At 38.8% G+C, this 19231-nt stretch overlaps 1 protein-coding gene across 12 annotated transcripts in view; it reads left to right on the forward strand.

Moving 5' to 3' along the window:
- Positions 1–19231, forward strand: part of LOC102225404 (calcium-activated potassium channel subunit alpha-1-like) — a 97359-nt gene that overhangs the window by 69520 nt on the left and 8608 nt on the right. For 8 of the 12 annotated variants that reach the window (XM_023340865.1, XM_023340861.1, XM_023340859.1 and 5 more), the window contains 10 exons: positions 4121–4214; positions 9273–9396; positions 9717–9941; positions 10167–10359; positions 11995–12108; positions 12324–12416; positions 13371–13501; positions 14325–14519; positions 15377–15495; positions 16503–16724. In XM_023340865.1, the coding sequence (XP_023196633.1) occupies positions 4121–4214; positions 9273–9396; positions 9717–9941; positions 10167–10359; positions 11995–12108; positions 12324–12416; positions 13371–13501; positions 14325–14519; positions 15377–15495; positions 16503–16724 (1510 nt within the window). The remainder of the gene's footprint in view (positions 1–4120; positions 4215–9272; positions 9397–9716; positions 9942–10166; positions 10360–11994; positions 12109–12323; positions 12417–13370; positions 13502–14324; positions 14520–15376; positions 15496–16502; positions 16725–19231) is intronic. The other 4 variants (XM_023340862.1, XM_023340863.1, XM_023340868.1 and 1 more) reach the window with 1 other exon arrangement.

Below are 19231 nucleotides of genomic sequence, written 5' to 3' on the forward strand. Positions count from 1 at the left end.
CGCCACTAAGGGGTGCTGCCGCCTCGCTATATGTGTGAATACATTAAATCACTGATCAATTCAAAATGTAACAAAAATGTTTTGAGTAAACATATGCGTGAATCCCAAAATGGCATTTTTTTTCTGGAATAATGTATAAATATATAAAACTAAAAGAAAGAATTGATATAATATTTTGGCATTTTTCATTTAGCCATCAGGCAAGTGTCATCCACTTCACTTTGAAAGGATCTGTGCAGCAAATCTGCCACATTGTGTTGTCCTGAAGAAGTGCTGCTCATGTTTGACGTGAGGCAGATATATAGTGGGGGTCTGAAACAGGGAGGATAATCTGCTAGACAGCTGACTGTTAGAATAATCATCTCTCTTCTCCAGTTTTAGCTTCCAGACATGTTTTCCCCTTAACTTAAATAAGCATTCCTCTTCTCTCTCTTTTATCGTCACTAGTTTTTACCTCCTTTTATTATCACTGCCTTAGCCTGAATTCCACTCCCCGTCCCCGTCAGTGATGAGCTGCACACAGCAGCCGTGGTGCTATAATTCACAGTGTCATCTCCTTCTTCTTGTGGCACAACAATCGCTAAAGCACCTGAAAGCAGATTTATTAATTTATGTTTATAATAAATATCAAAGTAAAATGTCAAAAGGAACATTTCATCTGCGGTGAATACGAGCTGGTTAAGTGGCGTTAAATAAAAATGAGGTTTTGTTCAATTATTCAGATATTAGCATTCTTGTGCCAGAAAGAGTTACCCACCCAAACTAGTGATTGTACTTTAATTATTAACTTGTTTCATTAACACACACACACATAAAGGTCTTACTGAAGTCACTTTAAAGGAAGTCCTACCTTACAGCGCCTTGCAAAAGTGTTTATATAGCCCTCAAACTTTTCCATATTTTGTTATGTTAAAACCACAAACTTTGATAAAATTTTTTTATCTGGATTTGATATAATAGATTTACACAAAGTAGAGTGTGACGTGAAAGGAAAAGGCTACATGTGTGTTTTTGCAATATGAAAAGTGTAATGTGCTTTTTATACAGCATCCTGTATAAATACTTTGTAGAACTACTTTTGGTATCAATAATACCTAAAAGTCTCTATGTAATATCTAGAGATCAACATTTTTGTACTTTCTTCTTCGCAACAAAGCTCAAACACAGATTGGATTAAGACCTTTTGTATATACAAATTTGTAAGTATTGTCCATGTTTTTTCAGTCTCCACTAACTAATAGCAGCCTTGCAACATAATGCAGCAACCACGTGTTTCACTGTGGGGATGGTGCGTTCAGGGTAGTGAACAGTGTTAGTTCTTCGCTATGTGTAGCATTTTGCACAAGGGCCAAAAAGTTCAGTTTTAATCTCATTAGACCAAAGCATCTTCTTTCACATGTTTGTTGTTAAGTGACTGCTTAATGTAGGTTGCACTTGATTGTATTTATGGGCATTAGAATAATGTAGATGTACAAATGCACACCAAGCTTTTTTTTTTTTTTTAATAAAAAGTTTATATAATTTTTTTCTCTCTTCACAATTACCAAAACCATACTTTGTTTTGGTGTCGCTTAAAATTAATGAAAAATTGCATTTGTGTGAATTTATGAAACTTGTCAAAATTTGAAAAAGTGTTATTGACACTTTTGCAAGGGACTAAATGTTTTACTGGATAAACTAAACGATTAATCTACTGAAAAAAAAAAGTAGTGCCAATGATTAATTTTTTTATATTCATATATCCATTTCTAACAGAAAATGATGCTGGTTTTTTAGATTGTATGAGCTGACTTAAAAAAAATCCATCATACAACTGTTGATTTTGACTCCCCTTTATTTAGCAGTAAACAGCAGCCCTGTAACCCGACCGCCAACTTATCAGTCCAAATCAGCTAAACTGAACCATGTCTCAGCCAGCACGGTCTCTAGGGGCCCTCACAGAGTTGTTGCTGTCCCCGTTCCCTTGGTAAACAACCGCAAGGGAAGTCTACTGCCCCTCAGCAAACCCTCTGCCCTGAAACTGAGCCTCGTGGGCTCCCGAGACCTGGCCCAGGTCGGCCGGCTGCCAGGGGTGGCAGAGGAGTCTCGTCAACTTCAGCGGGCGCAAAGCCTGCCGGTGAAGTACAGATACCATCCTGGTCACCCCAGTGTCACCACACTCAGTCGGCGGCACAGTAAGAGCCAACTACCCCACCTCCCTCCTATTCTTGCTGTGTTAGGCAGGCCTGTGTTCAACAACAGTACAACCAAAGCATGTGCTTGCCAGGCTGGAGTGGCTGCATGTGTAGCATTCTTTACTAATGACCCAGCCTGAGCAGCTGTCAGCTGTGAAACATTAAATATTAAACAGGCTGAGCAAAAATGTGAAGGGCCCCGAGTGTTGGAGCGTCCCTCTCCACTGGTGGCCCCGTGTACTTCCACTTGTTCCATTATGATGTCAGTCTTAGACATGCGATCAGTGCTGGAAACCCTGAGTTCATCTGCAGAGGAGTGTCATCTATGACTTTATTAATTTTAATCAAAGCACTTGCAATTTCTTCATATGTTTTTAAAGAAAAAAGCAGATGGAAAAAAAAATATTCACTGCTTGAATATTTTTTCCTTAGCAGGGAATCATTGCTGAAAAGACACTCAAGCGTGTCTTTAACAGCCTTAACACACTGTAACAAGCCATTCCCCCAGAATGGTGGCTGTTAAAGCTCCATCAGTAAAACTACTTCTCTTGGCTCCTCCTGTTTATTTTCCTGCCGTCTCGTTCCCTCCTGAGCTGTGATATTACCTTGTGAAAATATTTGCCTGATTGCTTGACCCATGGGAAAAACTTATCCTTCAGTCCCGATGAAGAGCTCAGCACGGTTTGGTGGAGTGATAAAGACAATGTCCAAGGGGCATCTCCGCTGTGCATAAATCACCCTGGCACGGGGGCCAACCTAATTACATGAGCCATAGCCGCCACTCCCAAGATGAAGGAACACTAGAAATTTAGAGGAGATTCTCTACTGCCCCACGTTGTACTGCAGGATGCTTAATATTTGAAGACTTTAAATGAATGACTAAAATCAGAATGCAAAGAATATATTACAAAGCCACTTTCTGCCTGCAAGGTAAGAGAGTGACTGTATACCAGTAGCCTTTTTAATCAAATAAAGCTTGATTCAAGAAATAATTTTCTGAAAAAATCTAAATTAAATGAAAGAGGAAACGTCTTGTCTGATACTTACATGATCATGATTGCAAAGGTCTAATATGTATACGTGTGTCTGAGAGTAATATAGATTCATTAAAGAAAAAAATAAAAATTCATTAAAGAAAAAGAAAATTACAGTTAGCTTTACTTCAGCACAGTGGAAAGCACGATTCATGTAGCTTTATTAGCATCATTAGCAGCTAAGAGTTACCAAGTTGCATTCTCACAGTGCTTACAAATATATATTTTTTATTTTGTATATTATTCTCTCACTTTCTGTTTCCACCAAGTATCCAAAATGCTCCCAAAAAACAAATTAAAAGTAGGAAAGGCAAATTCTGGCTAGCCCATTGAGAAATCTTGGCTTGTCGACTCCATCACACAACAGGGCAGCTAAAGGTCTACTTCCTTTTTTCTTAAAAAAGAAGTGATTCAAATCTAGTTACATCAATATATTAAGCTTAATGTAGCCATCTTCATTCGCAGGGCCTGAATTATGACAGTAAACTTTCTTTAACAGACATAGTCACATGCTGACAGCAGTTGGAAAGATACCTTACTTTGATAATAAACACTGAGAAATTTCAATATCATGAGAAGATCTCATTAACCCTCACTATATCATTATGTTAGATATTTTTTATGTTAGATTACAGGAGTTCTCTGGCTACAAACTGGATTTTGGTAATCAGCATGAGGGTTCATGGCAGCACTCTTGCATGTTTGCATTTCTAAATATATCCATAAAAACATCTGCCATTATTTTCTGTCTGCTTTGACTGTCTTCTATTTCAGCCCAGTAACATTCCAGCCTGTTTGTGTACTGTCTCTTTAAACTCATCGACCTCTGTCTCTGCTGTGTCATCTCTTCATGTGACTTTTACTTAATGTCTGATAACGCAGCCCTCCTCATACCTTTACATTTTGTTTTAGTTGAAGAGGACCAACAGACAGCTCTGTCACCCAAAAAGAAGCAGCGCAATGGAGGCATGAGAAATTCTCCAAACTCCTCGCCCAAGATAACAAGGTACGACACTGATATCTCATGAAGAACATCTTGAAGAGCATGTTCTGTAACCCCCAGCCCACTCCCTGAACCCATTTTTTCGTCAAAAAACATGTCAGACTTGCAAATGCCACATGGTTTCATGTGACAACTAGAGACTCCAGCTCTTAAACAGGTCTGGCACTAATGACAGCACCTAGCAGGGAGAGAAGCTCTAAAGGATGGATAGCCCAAGGCTATTCATCTATTGTCGGATCCCTCCAAGGTCTTTTCAGCACGTTAGGCCACGGATGATATGTATCGTCGCAATGAAAGGCGAATTCAAATGTTACCTTGCTTTTATCTTGTCTCATGAAATTAAATCAGCGCTTATTGATCCTGACTTAAGATAACGCTATTATTCAACAAGAGACCATTACCAGAATGATAATAGTAGCACTCATTGTCATTAAGTGCCATGTGATGAGAAAGCCATGCAGCAGGGAGGACCTGCAGCTTGATGTATATACAGTGGAACAGATGTAATTTCATTAAAACTGACAGATGACTTTATTTTAGGATTGGCTAATATGGGGACTGCTATTTGTTTGACATTTTTAAACCAAACCCACTTGCCTATATTATTTAACATTGCAAGATAAGGTGCAGGTAGGCAGTAAGCAAAGGTTAGTCAAGTGACTTTGTTGTATTATGAATAAAAGTATTTACATGCATTGGTTAGTTAGCATTTCCTTTGATCGGAGGCCTTGGGTTTTTCAGGGTGGGTGTTTGCCCCCTATTTGATTCGCTTCAAAGCGTTCAGGTTGAATTGCTACAGGGGTTTTCCGGACTCTTGGGTTACAAAAACCCGAGCTTTTCCAGCACTGTAGCCATCAGCCAAATACGAACCCACCAAACCAATCCATCTACTCACCACACTAATCCACAGCAATACAGGTGGATGTGTTATTCCATTCAGCACCTACTGTCTACACGCTGGAGAGGGATTTACTGCGGTTGCCTTAGGGATACTTCATTGCAACAAGCGGAGGAAAAAAAACATCTGGGTGTATGCTGTATCAAATGTGTTTTTATAGGACCTGGGGCCTCAAGGCCTTTGTAAATAAGTAATGATCAACAGATTGGCTGTGGGTTTTTGAAGAGCAACCCTTTGTCAGGTTACATGATGGGAGGGTTTCCAAAGACATTTCCAAGCCCTCAGTGCTTGTGTAAGTTTCAGTAGGACAAAAATAAAGGATGTACATGCAGTTTCATGCAAAATTATCTATATATTATTGCATTTATGTCCTATTACAATCAATGTCTCCACCAGCATTGTACACTAGACTTACTTTTTTTAAAAATTTTTTTACATGATTTGTCATGGCAGAATAGTTAAAACTGAAGACTGGATGGAGAGCATCTGTGAACATCATTTCTTAAATCTTGCCAGAGATTCCTAATTATATTAAGCCTGGATTAAAACATGATTGTTCTCTTTGATAAAAAAAACACAAAACATTCCATTGTAATTCTGGCTTTTTTGTGTGTTTTCCTGTTGAAAGTGTAATGTAAGCTCAACTCAGTCTCAAGTATTTCATAGGATTTTTCTTAAAGTGACCTTTATCCATTCATCTTTTCATCAACTTTGACGAGTTTCCCTGTCCTTGTGAAAGTAAGGTATGCCTACAGCATGACACTGACTTGTATAACTGTGGGGATGTAGTGTTAGATTGAAGGGGCTGAAGAGACATGCACCAAATAATTTTCTGATACATAGTTTTAATCTGTTACAGAAGTTTGAAACACATGCATATTTTGTCTTGCACTTCACAATTATACACTAGTTGGTGTTGGGCTGTTTCATACAACCCCAATAAAATACATAGAAGTTTGAGTTGCAATGTGGGAAAGGTTCAAAAGGTATGAAGTCTTGTGTAAAGCAGTATTGTTGGTGACTACCTTTTACATCTCATGATTCATTAAGGTCTTCTAGAAGTCACTTGACCTTTTGATTTATAGTGATGTTAGGTAAAATAATAATAACAAAAAGAACTATGGCGTCACAAACAACCCACACTTATTTCCGTGAGGCTGTGTCGCTCCCACTTCCAGTACGCTAACGTGTCCCGTCTGGAGCTCTGCAATGATGACCTCTCTGAAATTAACACCCCTTCCACAGCCTCCTTGATGGGTCATAAGACACATCTAACTGTGGCATGTCAAAACGTGTTTGGTCACATCGAAGCGCCTTGACATACACGTCATGTCTGCCACTGCACTGCCAAGGCAATTGGCGGTGTAGGATAGTGACAGGCCGTCATGGCTGACAGTGAGCGATAGCTATCCTGGCAGAGCTCAGCCTCACCAGTCATCTCTGCAAGGACAAACTGAAGTGACAGCGGCTCCACTGAGTGAGTGCTCAAACATTTGACTTTTGATGAAATATTTAGCCAAGGTGTAAAACCTCTAAGTGCTTTCACTTGTATTAGAACTTGCATTTAAGGTCAAGCTGATTAGACAAAATACTGTTGGAGAAGTGAATATTAAACTTGTGTTATAAATGTGATGACAGTAGGTGTTATATCTGATTTTTTTTGTTTTATTTTAGCTACTGAAATAACTTACACATTTAAAAAAAAACTAATGTCAGAGTAGCTTCCGACAACCCTTCCTTAATTGTCTTTGGTTTCAATGGAAATGTGTTGACACGAGCTGTATCCTCAGATTCATGTTGTGGCTTCCATGACATTGTACTGAAAATTTTTACAACTCAAGTTTTTTATTTTAAGCTTTCTCCAAAGTGCCCTGCAGGGCATAAGTAGGTAACAAGAAAAGGTTGAGGATAAAACTCCACTTAACTTGCATGCAGAATCAGGGTGACATTAAAGAGCATTATGGATGGAAGGAGTTCTGTGTTTTCTTCAATTGAATATGAGTGAAATCTCAGAAAAGCATCAGGCAGTGGTAACTTTTGACCGATAAACTGAGTAAAATATATTATTTAATTATGTGATAAAAGAAAACAAGATACAAATGCTGTGAAGTCCCACCTAAAGAGAAGCATGTGTCTATTAGAGTGCCATAAGATCTTGAGGCAAATAAAATTACATAATATTAACTATATCCCCTCAAAAAAGAAATTCATTTAGAAATGTTTACACACAGCACCTGCTGGAAGTGTAAGTTCAACTTAGTCTCAAGTCTTATTTCAAATGCTAAAAAAATTACAAATATTATTAGCAAACAATATGCTAGCTCTACATAACATAAAAGTTGGGTCTTTCTACAAGTATTGTGCACATAAATTCATTGTGCATGCAGTCTATTGTTAAATTAAAAGCCAACTGACTGAGTGGTAGATAGTGACAGAAAATACATTTCCTTCACCAGCTGTATCTGCTCTAGAAAGGACATCCAGCTCTTGCCTGGGGGTATTTGAGCCCAAAGGCGAGTTTTTTGGCTTCAGTCTCTCACAGCCTGAGGGATGGTAGTTTCAGCTGACACTTTCATGCATACTTAACATGTTATTTTAGATGGCATTCTTTTAGAGCACTCACATGGATTAAAGACATTCTCCTCTTATGGAGAGATGACTTGAAGTATTTTAAAGGTTTTGGACAGGGACAGAAGGCTGCTGTCTGGCGTTTTTTAGACATATTCAGCTGTGGTCTGAATCTGACAAAGTAAATTTATAGCATGTGCTCCGTAGTCATCCGCGTAACTAGCAGTTGGTGATTTTTTTTTTTTACATTAATATATATATATAACACATGAAACTAAGATTCCTGTGGATGAGATTACAGGGATTTTTACAGTCAAAAGTCTGAATTTATATACGCTATGGACAGTATGGTAGATGGCTAGCCTCATACCGTGACAGTGGTAAAAAATAAAATAACAATTTTAAAACATCAGGCAGCTACATTTATTTTACTGGTTGCCTGGGCATGCCAAGAAAAACCTACTTCTTATCCTCACAAATGTTAACATTAGAGTTTGTCTGTGTCATCCATGTGGGTTTAGTGTATAAAAATTAGTAAAAGCTCAATATGGACAGTGTTGAGTATGGCAGAGGAACTGTGATGCTGTGGGCATGTTCATCATTCAAAAGGCCCTAAGAACTTTAGGGTTTATGCCATATTTTAGTGCATGGCATAAACTATTTAAAATACCAAAATATTTTAAATAAAAATCTATTGGCATCTCCCAGAAAATTAAAAATAGATCATAATTGGGCCTTTCAACGGGAAGATGATGGCAAAAATGTAATAGAAATGGTGCCCAAATCAACCTTTTGTGAATATTCTGTCTGGAAATGAGTTGTATAGAAAAGGAAGGGGGTGTCCTGAAGAAAGAATAATAACTCTAGAAAAATTGGGCAAAGAAAAATTGAGAACGATTTGTTTGCTGGTGCCAAAAAGTTTGGCCAACGTATATAATTGTTGAAAGGTGGCTGATCATGTACAGTTATGCAAATGTTTTATGTAATATGTCACAAAAATCAAGGACATAATAAGGAAAGTCTTTCAGTCTTTAACCCCCTGATCAAAACAACTGTAGTACCACCACATAGTTATAGACCTCTTTAGCGGTCAATGACGAGTAGCTTGAAGCTAAACCCCTGTGCTCGGTGCAATTTGTTTATATAGCCCTGATGGTCTGTTTAAACATTAATACCCTTCACTTTGGAAGGCAAATACGGTTGGGCAAATTGCTGAAATATTTAAAATCTGGTCTGTTAAAGCTTTTACCACCCAGCACACTCCCATCTCAAGCTCTATGTGGTAAGGGGGCGTAATTGCATCTCCTTGCTCATGCCAGTCAAAGTGGTGTGTTGCTGCCATCTACTTCCGCCTGATTGCTGCTGCTGATGTCCCTTTGCTAGATGACAGGGCGGTTTTGTTGACATTTCTGCAGATGGCCTTTGACAGCAATGAGCATAGAGCAGGAATAGCTAGAAAAAAAATACTATTTTGGAGTACAACTGATGTATTTTTTTAATTTAAAATATTTGTAGTCTTGAATTGTTGAATCTAAAGCTACTCAGTTCAATAATCTTCTGTCGTTTTTGTCCCTCTAACCTTCTGATTCAACTAGACACGACCCACTCCTCATCCCAGGCAGTGAGCAGATTGAGACCATAGATGAGAACATAAAGAAATACGACTCCACAGGGATGTTTCACTGGTGCCCGTCCAAAGATATTGAGAAGGTCATCCTGGTGGGTCCTGATACCTCACTTGAACACAGTTCATTTGTCTTGACACTCTTCTCTCCAATAAAAGATGCGCATTGTCACAAAGCCACATCAAAGATTGACGAGCCACACAAACACTCTGTAATGAGGTGTTTGACATGTCATTTGCTATGCACAGGGCCTGTGCATAGAACATTTCCTGCACTAATACATGTGCCATTTTTCATATCACTTTAACATCATATCTATAGGCAGAGCAGTTTGCGTGAAAATGAATAAAGCAGTAACACGTTTCATGTTTCTGTCACAAACACCTATTTTTCATCACATTGTTTCCCTCTCAGACCCGCAGCGAAGCAGCTATGACTGTTCTGAGTGGACATGTGGTGGTGTGCATCTTTGGAGATGTGAAATCAGCGCTGATTGGTCTGCGAAACTTTGTCATGCCCCTGAGAGCAAGCAACTTCCACTACCACGAGTTGAAACACATTGTGTTTGTCGGTTCCCTTGAATACCTGAAGCGCGAGTGGGAAACTCTACACAACTTCCCCAAAGTATCCATTCTGCCTGTAAGTATTTTCAAAATCTGCCTTTCAACCAGTCATTTATGAAATAAACAGGATTGTTGTCCTCACGTTAACATATTTGGAGTAATGAAAAATTAGCTCGCCATGTAACAATTACAACAGTATTTGGTGCAAGATATTTTTAGCAGAAAAATCTCAAGTTTGAGAACTCTATCTCTTGGTTCACGTTATTTAAGTAACAAATATTTTCATCTCTCCTTCTCGAAGGGCACACCGTTGAGCAGGGCTGATCTGAGGGCTGTAAACATCAACCTCTGTGACATGTGTGTCATCCTGTCAGCTAATCAGAACAATATTGATGATGCATCACTGCAGGACAAAGAGTGCATCCTGGCGTCACTTAACATCAAATCCATGCAGTTTGACGACAGCATCGGGGTTTTGCAGGCCAATTCTCAAGGTAAGTAGCGCCCTATCATAGTTCACTGCCTCGCCTGGGAGGGACAGGGCCCCGGCACAGAAAATATTTGCTCACTGCGAGCTGCATGGCTGACCTGTTGTTGCTGCGTTTGACAGTAAACCTTACTGACTGTTCCTCAGGTTACTGTAACAACCGGTTACCTCACAAACCTCAGTGGTGGCAACATGCACATCACTGCCACAAAAACCTTTGCTTGACATTTACAGTCTTATTTTTCAGCAACTGGGACTGCTTTGTGTACAATATTTCCTTAACCCGTTAATATTACATGTTACAGGTTTCTAAAAAGAACCACCAGAACATTCAGTTAGAATCAGATGGGCTTCCATAATGTAGTCAATGTTCAGCATTAGAAGAAATGCTTTTAGAAACCTTTTGACCTGAGAAGGAAAAAAACCTGACAATTTCATTATTCGTCTAATACATGTATGACCTCACATTTGCCTTAGTCAGCAGTACGTGATGGATGTCAAAACATGGCCCATGTATTATACATACAGCATCACTGATTTAATGTGCTTACTTGTCAGTCTGAGGAAACCAAGAAATGTCAAGTCAATCTGAATTCAATTTTGCATCATTTATTTTCTCTTTCATGGCTCCGTTGTACATGTTTTTTTTTTTCTGCATGTGTGTAAGAGGTTTCCGCCTCCCTGCACAGACGGTCTAAGGGGAACAAAATGAGCCTTGTGTCGCATCTATTATACATGGACTAATATTGGTTGCTTACATGAATACAGTAACAGTGCACTTAGCTTATAAGCCTTGCAAAAGTATTCATACCCCTTGAACGTTTTTACTATTTGTCATGTTACGACTCATTCAAAGACGTAATAGGGGGTGCTCTGGTCAGATGAGACTAGAATTGAACTTTTCGTGCCATATGTGTGGAAGAAAAATCAGCAGATTGCTTCAGGGATGATTTTTTTTCAGCAGAAGTAAAATCAGCAGAATGCTGATTTTTTTTCAGCAGGGACAATGATTCTGGTCAGATGCAGAAGGTTGCCCTCCAGCAGATAAACCCAAGAGCTCCAGTGGAATGGTATAGATCAAAGCATATTCATGTTTTAGAAAGGTCCAGTCCAAGTCCAGACTTAAATCTGATGTTGCAAAACATGAACTGATCTGCAAACAAGAATGTGTAAAAATTTCAGTATCAAGATGAGGAAAATAGTGGAGGCATACAGCAGCAGGCTTAAAGTTGAAATTGCAGCATAAGGTGGTTCTACTTTTTTTGTAGTATTTAAGTGACTTTTGAAGGCAGTTGGTGGCCTTGGAATCTATTTAGGTGCATCAGTGTATAAAGAGTGGAATACACATTTACAGAGAAACAGTGTATACATTTCTTTCCACATCACAATTATACCTGCACTATTTTGAGCTGGTTTATTGCATCAAATCCCAGTTAAATACATTGCAATACAACTGAATGTAAAAATGTTTAGTTGGCATGAACACTTTTTGTGTCATCCAAAGCAGATAAGTAGTAGAAAAAAACCAAAACAAACTTAATTGCAATCCTTTGGCTGATACCGTCTCAATGTGTGCTATGATGAAGTACTGAATATTGCATTAACAGAAATGTGTTGTTTTTGTATGTGTGTGTCCATTAAGGCTTCACGCCACCAGGGATGGACCGATCCTCTCCTGAGAACAGCCCAGTCCACGGATTAGTGCGGCAGACCTCTGTTACTACTGGTGCAAATATTCCCATCATAACAGAGCTTGGTATGATTGATGCTGAATATTTAATAGTTGATATGATAGCTGCAAACCACATTTCTCTAAAGTAACAGTGATCTGAATAACCAGTTTTTGCTCTTAACGTCTTCTAATGTGTGGTTAACATAGCTAAAAAAGTGGATTTTTGCGTGTCTTTGTGTTTGTGTTTTTCCCCTTGTTGACTTGTAACAGTAACTGTTTTTCCCTCAACACTTGTCCAGCACCGTTAGCAAAGCAAGGCAAAAAAGTGCCTGTGATTTCATTCAGTCAGGATAAAAGCAGTGGGACCAGCATACAAATGATAACTGAGCTGGGTAAGAAGCGCCTGTGTCCTGTACTGCAGTGTTGTAACTGCTGCTGCCTCCATATCAGCTTTTTCTTTTGATTTCTCTTTGCTGCACAAGAAGCTCAGTCCATTCCCATGGCATCACTTTGAGCACATTTTACCCTTGGTTCTGGTTGAAATTGCCTGTCTTGTTTTGCTCCCCCCCTTATCTCAAAGCGAAATTTCTCCCTTTTATTTTTTCCAAGAATCACAGGGCCTTTGATCCCTTTAGAAGTCCTTGTGGTTGTTTTCGTAGCATCTTCTGTCAGATCACATTCTCTGGCCTGTTCCCTTCTTTCATCTCAGCTTTGTCCATATGACTGACATTTATTTCTGTCTGCACAGAAGGAGCAGTTCTCCAACTAAATTTTACATCATTACTTTCTTCCAGCCACTGCATGTGTTTTATTTTTTTGTGCTCAAAAGACATCTTTAAAGAAGGTTCTGGGGCAACCAGTTACTTTCATTTGACCTGACATGCAAGTAGAAGTAATTGGAAGTTCTGTCTTGGATTTACAAGACAAACAATGGCATATTGGTTGTACTGATACTGACCTTAAGGAGGGATTTGAATTGAAGCCCGGAACTTTGACAATATGCATGGTGTCGTGAGTGTGCATGAATCGCCTGGTTATGGAGTGTGGCGGAGGCAAGTAGGCCACATAGCTGAGTACAAATATCAAACACAGAGTCATTTTAGTTAAATGGAGAGACATATTTGAAAAAAAACCAACAAATTAACATATTAGAATATTCCAAATACTGTCCATATCTGCAGCTACTGCCTGCTTTGTGTTCTCCCTTTTCATGCAAATCAAGGACTTGCTTGACCCACGCTTTTTCAAGTCAAAAACCTTTCCATGAAATCTGTTTGTAGTGAGAAAAGAGCAAGCAAACAAAGTTTGAATAATTCATGAAGTTTATGTTTTTCCCCTCCCAACAGTTAATGACTCGAATGTTCAGTTTCTGGACCAAGATGATGACGACGATCCAGACACAGAATTATACCTCACCCAGCCTTTTGCCTGTGGGACAGCATTTGCAGTCAGTGTACTGGACTCCTTAATGAGTGCGGTAAGAAAAAGAAAAAAATAAATGTTTTCAGGCTGGAACAGAGACTCTTTGGTACAGATTTGCACTAAACCACAGTCAATAAGGAATTTTTATGTGTGGGCAATGCAAACTTGGAATTCAATTTATGAAACAAAATTGTCTGTAAAACTGGAATATTGCAGAAGTTGGTCCTTCTTGGACTTTTGAACATGAAATTTGAGAACCTCTGGGCTACAATATCAGATTTAAAAATACATGCTATGTTTTCATATGAAAGATAACAGAGCACCTCCATCTCACCTTAAAAAAAACACAAAACAGCAGCCCAGTTAAAACGATAAGTGACAAGGCTGGAACTTCTAGTGTGTTTGATGGCTTCATTTGTCTGCCTTTCAGTTTGAGTGAGGTTAGAACAAAGCTGCCTTCAAGAGTGCTCCAGTGTAGACAAAGGTAATGCAACCTAATGGACAGCCCTCATCCATCATCTTAGTCAATAGTGCTGTCAGCAGCCAAGGGAGATGTCACGTTAGAGCAGAAGCGTAGGGAGACGAGGGACTGCACTGCGGAGAAAAAGGGCAGACATTTCCCCTTGTTAAAATCAACAAACCAATAACAATTAGGAACTAGAAGGGTGACAACTGAAGTACGCAGCATAAAGTTTTTTTCTTCCAAGGAATTTTCTTATATTTTCTCAAAGATTGTAGAGATGAAAGTTGTAATGCCAGTGACTCGCTGTTATTATCCACAGGGTTAGATACCAACAGTCAACCTGTCTAGCATCTTATCAAGACTGAGTTGTATTTCCTTAAGGACTTACCCCCCTACTCTGTCTTTATTCCCGCAGACATACTTCAATGATAATATCCTCACCTTGATCCGGACATTGGTAACGGGTGGCGCCACGCCGGAGCTTGAGGGACTGCTGGCTGAGGAGAATGCATTACGTGGTGGCTATAGCACACCGCAGACCCTGGCAAACAGGGACAGGTGTCGCGTGGCACAGCTGGCCTTGTACGACGGGCCCTTTGCTGACCTCGGGGTAAGTGAACGGTCCTGTCACCCCAGGGTTGAGGCCATCTTTGTCTGCTCATATTATGTATTCAACCTTCAGTGAAAAGCTTGTTGTGATCTAGCACCGTCCACACTAATGGTCAACCAAGGTAAAGATTGAATGTTTAAAAGACCTTGATATGAATTAATCTTATATTGCTGTAGCATGGTAGGATCATGCTAAGATTTTTTTGAAAAATTCAACTTTTAATTTCATTTTATTTGTTCAGTAGAGAAAAATCCCATCTTAATAATTTTTTTACACCACAACTATTGCTTGGCTGCTGTCAAAATCACTCACAACCCCCTTCTACTAATAAGAAAATATCTCTCATATAACATTTAACAAGGTCGGAACATGCAGAGAGAGAACTCTTTGGAGAATTCACTCTTTTCTCTTTTACTCCCTCGCAGTTTTTCTATTGGATTTAAGTCATAAAAGCTGACTTTTCCATGGGAGGTCAATTCTGTGTGTGGTGAACCATTACTATTTGAATGTTTAGTCTTATTAATATGCTGAATGATTCAATGATGACCCAGCTTTAGCTCTTCCAGTTGGGATGACGTACTTTTCCAGTTATGGAGTGTCATGTTTTTTGTTTTCGCTTTATTCCATAAACAACTGACATCAATGTTCAGTTTATTATTCAAATTGATAAAAAAAAAATCTAAGGATTTTTCCTGTATACAGATCAGTGGTGATTAACATTGCTCTGCATCCAATAGTGTTTATGGGTAAACACTTAGAAACATCTGAAGAAAGCAAAATTGTAATTGAAATTATTATTCTGGTATTTTTCTCTTTTTTAACTTTTTTGTTACTTTGTTATTGTTGTTGTCTTTCAGGATGGTGGGTGCTATGGGGACCTATTCTGTAAAGCCTTGAAAACATACAACATGTTGTGTTTTGGCATCTATCGCTTAAGGGATGCACATCTAAACACACAAAGCCAGTGTACCAAACGGTGAGAATTAAGATCCCTTTAAACTGAAAAGAGAGCAAGATGTTTTGCTTTTGTCTTCATTATATTGTTGCACTCCACAGACGTATTTACAAGCCTTGAACATTTTCACAATTGTCATGTTACAATCACAAACTTCAATGTTTTTATGTGACACAACACAAAGTAGCAAAAACTTGTGACGTAGACGTTTTTGCTTTTATGTCACGAAATGTTAGTGTTAAACATTTCTCACAAATACAAAATACTTAAAGTTGTGGCATTAATTTATATTAAGCCTCCCTAAGTTTGTAGAATTATCTTTTGCTTTAGATACTGCTGCAGGTCTTTTTGGGTATATCTTTGCTAGCTTTGTGACATAGCTCAAGTTAGGCAGACTGGATAAGAAGCATCCGTGAAAAGTAGTTCTCAAGTCTTACCGCTGATTCTTAATTAAATATGTGTCTGGAATTTGACTGGGCCATTCTTACACATGCATATTCTTTGATCCATTGTTGCTCTGAATGTATCTTATACCTGAATGTATCAGGTATTCCTGTTGGAAGTTGAACCTTCATCCCAGTTTTAAGTCTTTGTAGTCTCTTGAAGGTTCTCCTTCAGGATCACCCTGTATTTAGTTCCATTCATGTTCTACCTAACTTAACAAGCTTCAAGCTCCCTGTTGGTGGTGAAGAAAAGCATCCCACAGCATAATTCCACCATTTTTATGTTTTATCCTGGGTGTGATGTGGATCATTATGAGATACAGAACTAATCTTCCCCTACATGTAATGTACATTTAGTGAAAAACTATTATTTAACTGTATCAGAGTGAATGTAGGGTAAGCACAAAATCATGTCATTCTTTTTAGATTTTTAATTGTAGGAAATTTCCAAAATCACATATAATTTTTTCTCAAGCTCATAATTATGTGTCAATGTGTGTTGGTCTGTCAGACAAAACCCAATGAAAATACACTGAGGTTTGTTGTAATATATTTGTCCTTATATCTGGTCAATTTCTTCTTCAGGTACGTCATCACCAATCCTCCATATGCATTTGAACTCGTGCCCTCCGACCTCATTTTCTGCCTGATGCAGTTTGACCACAATGCCGGTCAGTCACGGACCAGCCTTTCCCACTCTTCTCACTCCTCGCACTCTTCGAGCAAAAAGAGCTCTTCCGTCCACTCTATCCAAACTACCAACCGCGCCAACCGAGTCAAAAGCAGGGACTCACGAGACAAACAAAAGTACGTGCCCCTCTAAAGCTGTCTGCCTGTCCATGTCTGTGACCAGTGCCTGCGGTCAGTGTTGTCCTGTGTCCTTCGTCGAGTCTCAGACAGACTGTAGACCTCATCTGGATTGTTTGTGTACGTTCGTCTGAATGTGTATGTATGTGTCTCTTGTTTGGTTCAGTTTGCAGTACTTTGTGTGTTTTCCCCTTGAACAGGAGAGGCTCGTAAGAAACAAGCAGGGTTGATGCATTTTCCTATTTCTTTGTGCTGTTTTTCTTTGACTTCCTCCCCAATTAGGTTTACATTTTCCCACAGTTTTTGTACGCTTTAATGAGAAAAACATTCATCATCTTGTAAAATAAGGGTAAATTATTTGAGGATTGGTAAATTACTGTACTCTTCACAGTACAGATGTCAATCTGGAACAAATAAATTGTATTCTTTCTTAATGTCAGAAAAGCACCCAGAAGCTTCCTGCATTTCAAAATAATCAATCTTAAACAAATTTAATCTACACCTGGTTTGCATTCATACATCTATTACTATGATTACAGTGCTTGTATCTGCCCATACACCGTGTTCCAAATTATTATGCAAGTGATATTTTCTCAGATTTTCTTAAATGGTCAATGCAAATGATGGTCAGTATAATTTTCAAGTCATGAACTATTACAGTATAAATCAAATTTTACTGAACAAAGCTCCCAATGAGAACAGTATTTTTTTCAAAAATAACAAACTCAAAATGCACTGTTCCAAATTATTATGCACAGCAGATTTTCTAAACATTTTGTGGATTTTAAAGAACTGCATACGGTCATTCTTTGAATGTGCAGCATTAAGTGGTCACATGTACTAAAACCAAAAGGTATTTCAATCAAAAACATCTTAACAGACTGAGTTACATGTTAACATAGGACCCCTTCTTTGATATCACAGCACAATTCTTGCATCCGTTGAACTTGTGAGTTTGTGGATAGTTTCTGTTTGAATTTTTTTGCAGGATGTCAGAATACCTTCCCAGAGCTGCTGTTTTGATATGAACTGCATTCCACCCTTAGGTCTTCTGCTTGAAGACCTGAGGACTTGAAGACTCCAAAGGTTCTCAATAGGGTTGAGGTCAGAGGAAGATGGTGACCACACCATGAGTTTCTCCCCTTTTATGTCTATAGCAGCCATTAACACAGTGGTATTCCTTGCAGTATGAGATGGTGCATTGTCATGCATGAGGATGATTTTGCTACGGAAGGTACAGCTCTTCTTTTTGAACCATGAAAGAAAGTGATCAGTCAGAAAGTCCATATACTTTGCTGAGGTCATTTTCACACCTTCGGGGACTCTGAAGGGGCCGACCAGGTCTCTCTCTCTCTCCCCCATGATTTCAGCCCAAAAAATGACTCCACCACCTCCTTGCTGACATTACAGCTGTGTTGGGACGTGGTGGCCATCCACCACCAATCCACTACTGCGTCCATCTGGACCATCCAGGGTTGCACAGCAGTCATCAGTGAACAAGTTTGTTTGAAAATTAGTCTTCATGTACGGCTGGGCCCACTGCGACCGTTTCTACTTGTGAGCACTGGTTAGGGGTGGCCGAATAGTAGGTTCATGCACCGCAATCCTCTTGAGGATCCTCCACCCTGAGGTTCCAGAGGCACCAGCAGCTTCAACTAACTGTTCGCTGCTACGTAAGGGCATTTTAAGAGCTGCTCTCTTGAGCCGATGAATTTGTCTAACAGAAACCTTCCCCATTATGCCTTTATCTGTACAAACCCATCTTTGTTCTGAATCAGCCACAAATCTCTTCACAGTACGATGATAACGCTTCAGTTTTTGTTAAATATCTAATGTTTTCAGACCTTGTCATACGGCACTACACTATCTGATGATTTTCGTCAACAGAGAGATCCTTTCTCTTTCCCATATTGCTTGAAACCTGTGGCCTGTTTAATAATATGGAACATCCTTCTTAAGTAGATTTCCTTTAATTGAGCTCACCAGACAAACTAATCAACACAGCCGTCTGAAATTAATTATAGTAATTCAAAGAGCCCTGACACACACTACCATGTATAAATTTAATAGCACAACAAAAAATTGAATCTTTATGACACTTTAATCCAATTTGCATAATAATTTGGAACACGGTGTATAGCCACTTATATCTAACATTTTTCATTAATTTTTTTGTACCTTGGGGAATTTAAGCCTTGAAATCAGAAGAAAACGTTGTCTTATGTATGTCACATTGTCATTTTTGTTTGCAAATTTTACACATAATCAGCCACTTAGCTTTCCTGCAGTGTCACATTCTTCCATCATAGACTTTTCTTAATTCTTATATCTTTCAAGTTTTTTATAAAACTTCCTTTCGTTTTACTACTATTTTAAGATGAATCTTATTGTACTTGAACTGCACTTTAAATGACATGTCTTAAAAATTATGTATTGTCTAAAAGTATTATATAACTTTTTTCCCTAACACCTTTTTATTTCCATTAAAGTTGTTAATTTTGCATTAA

This window comes from Xiphophorus maculatus, chromosome 10, assembly GCF_002775205.1.
Source record: "Xiphophorus maculatus strain JP 163 A chromosome 10, X_maculatus-5.0-male, whole genome shotgun sequence".
NCBI classification, from domain to species: Eukaryota; Metazoa; Chordata; class Actinopteri; order Cyprinodontiformes; family Poeciliidae; genus Xiphophorus; species Xiphophorus maculatus.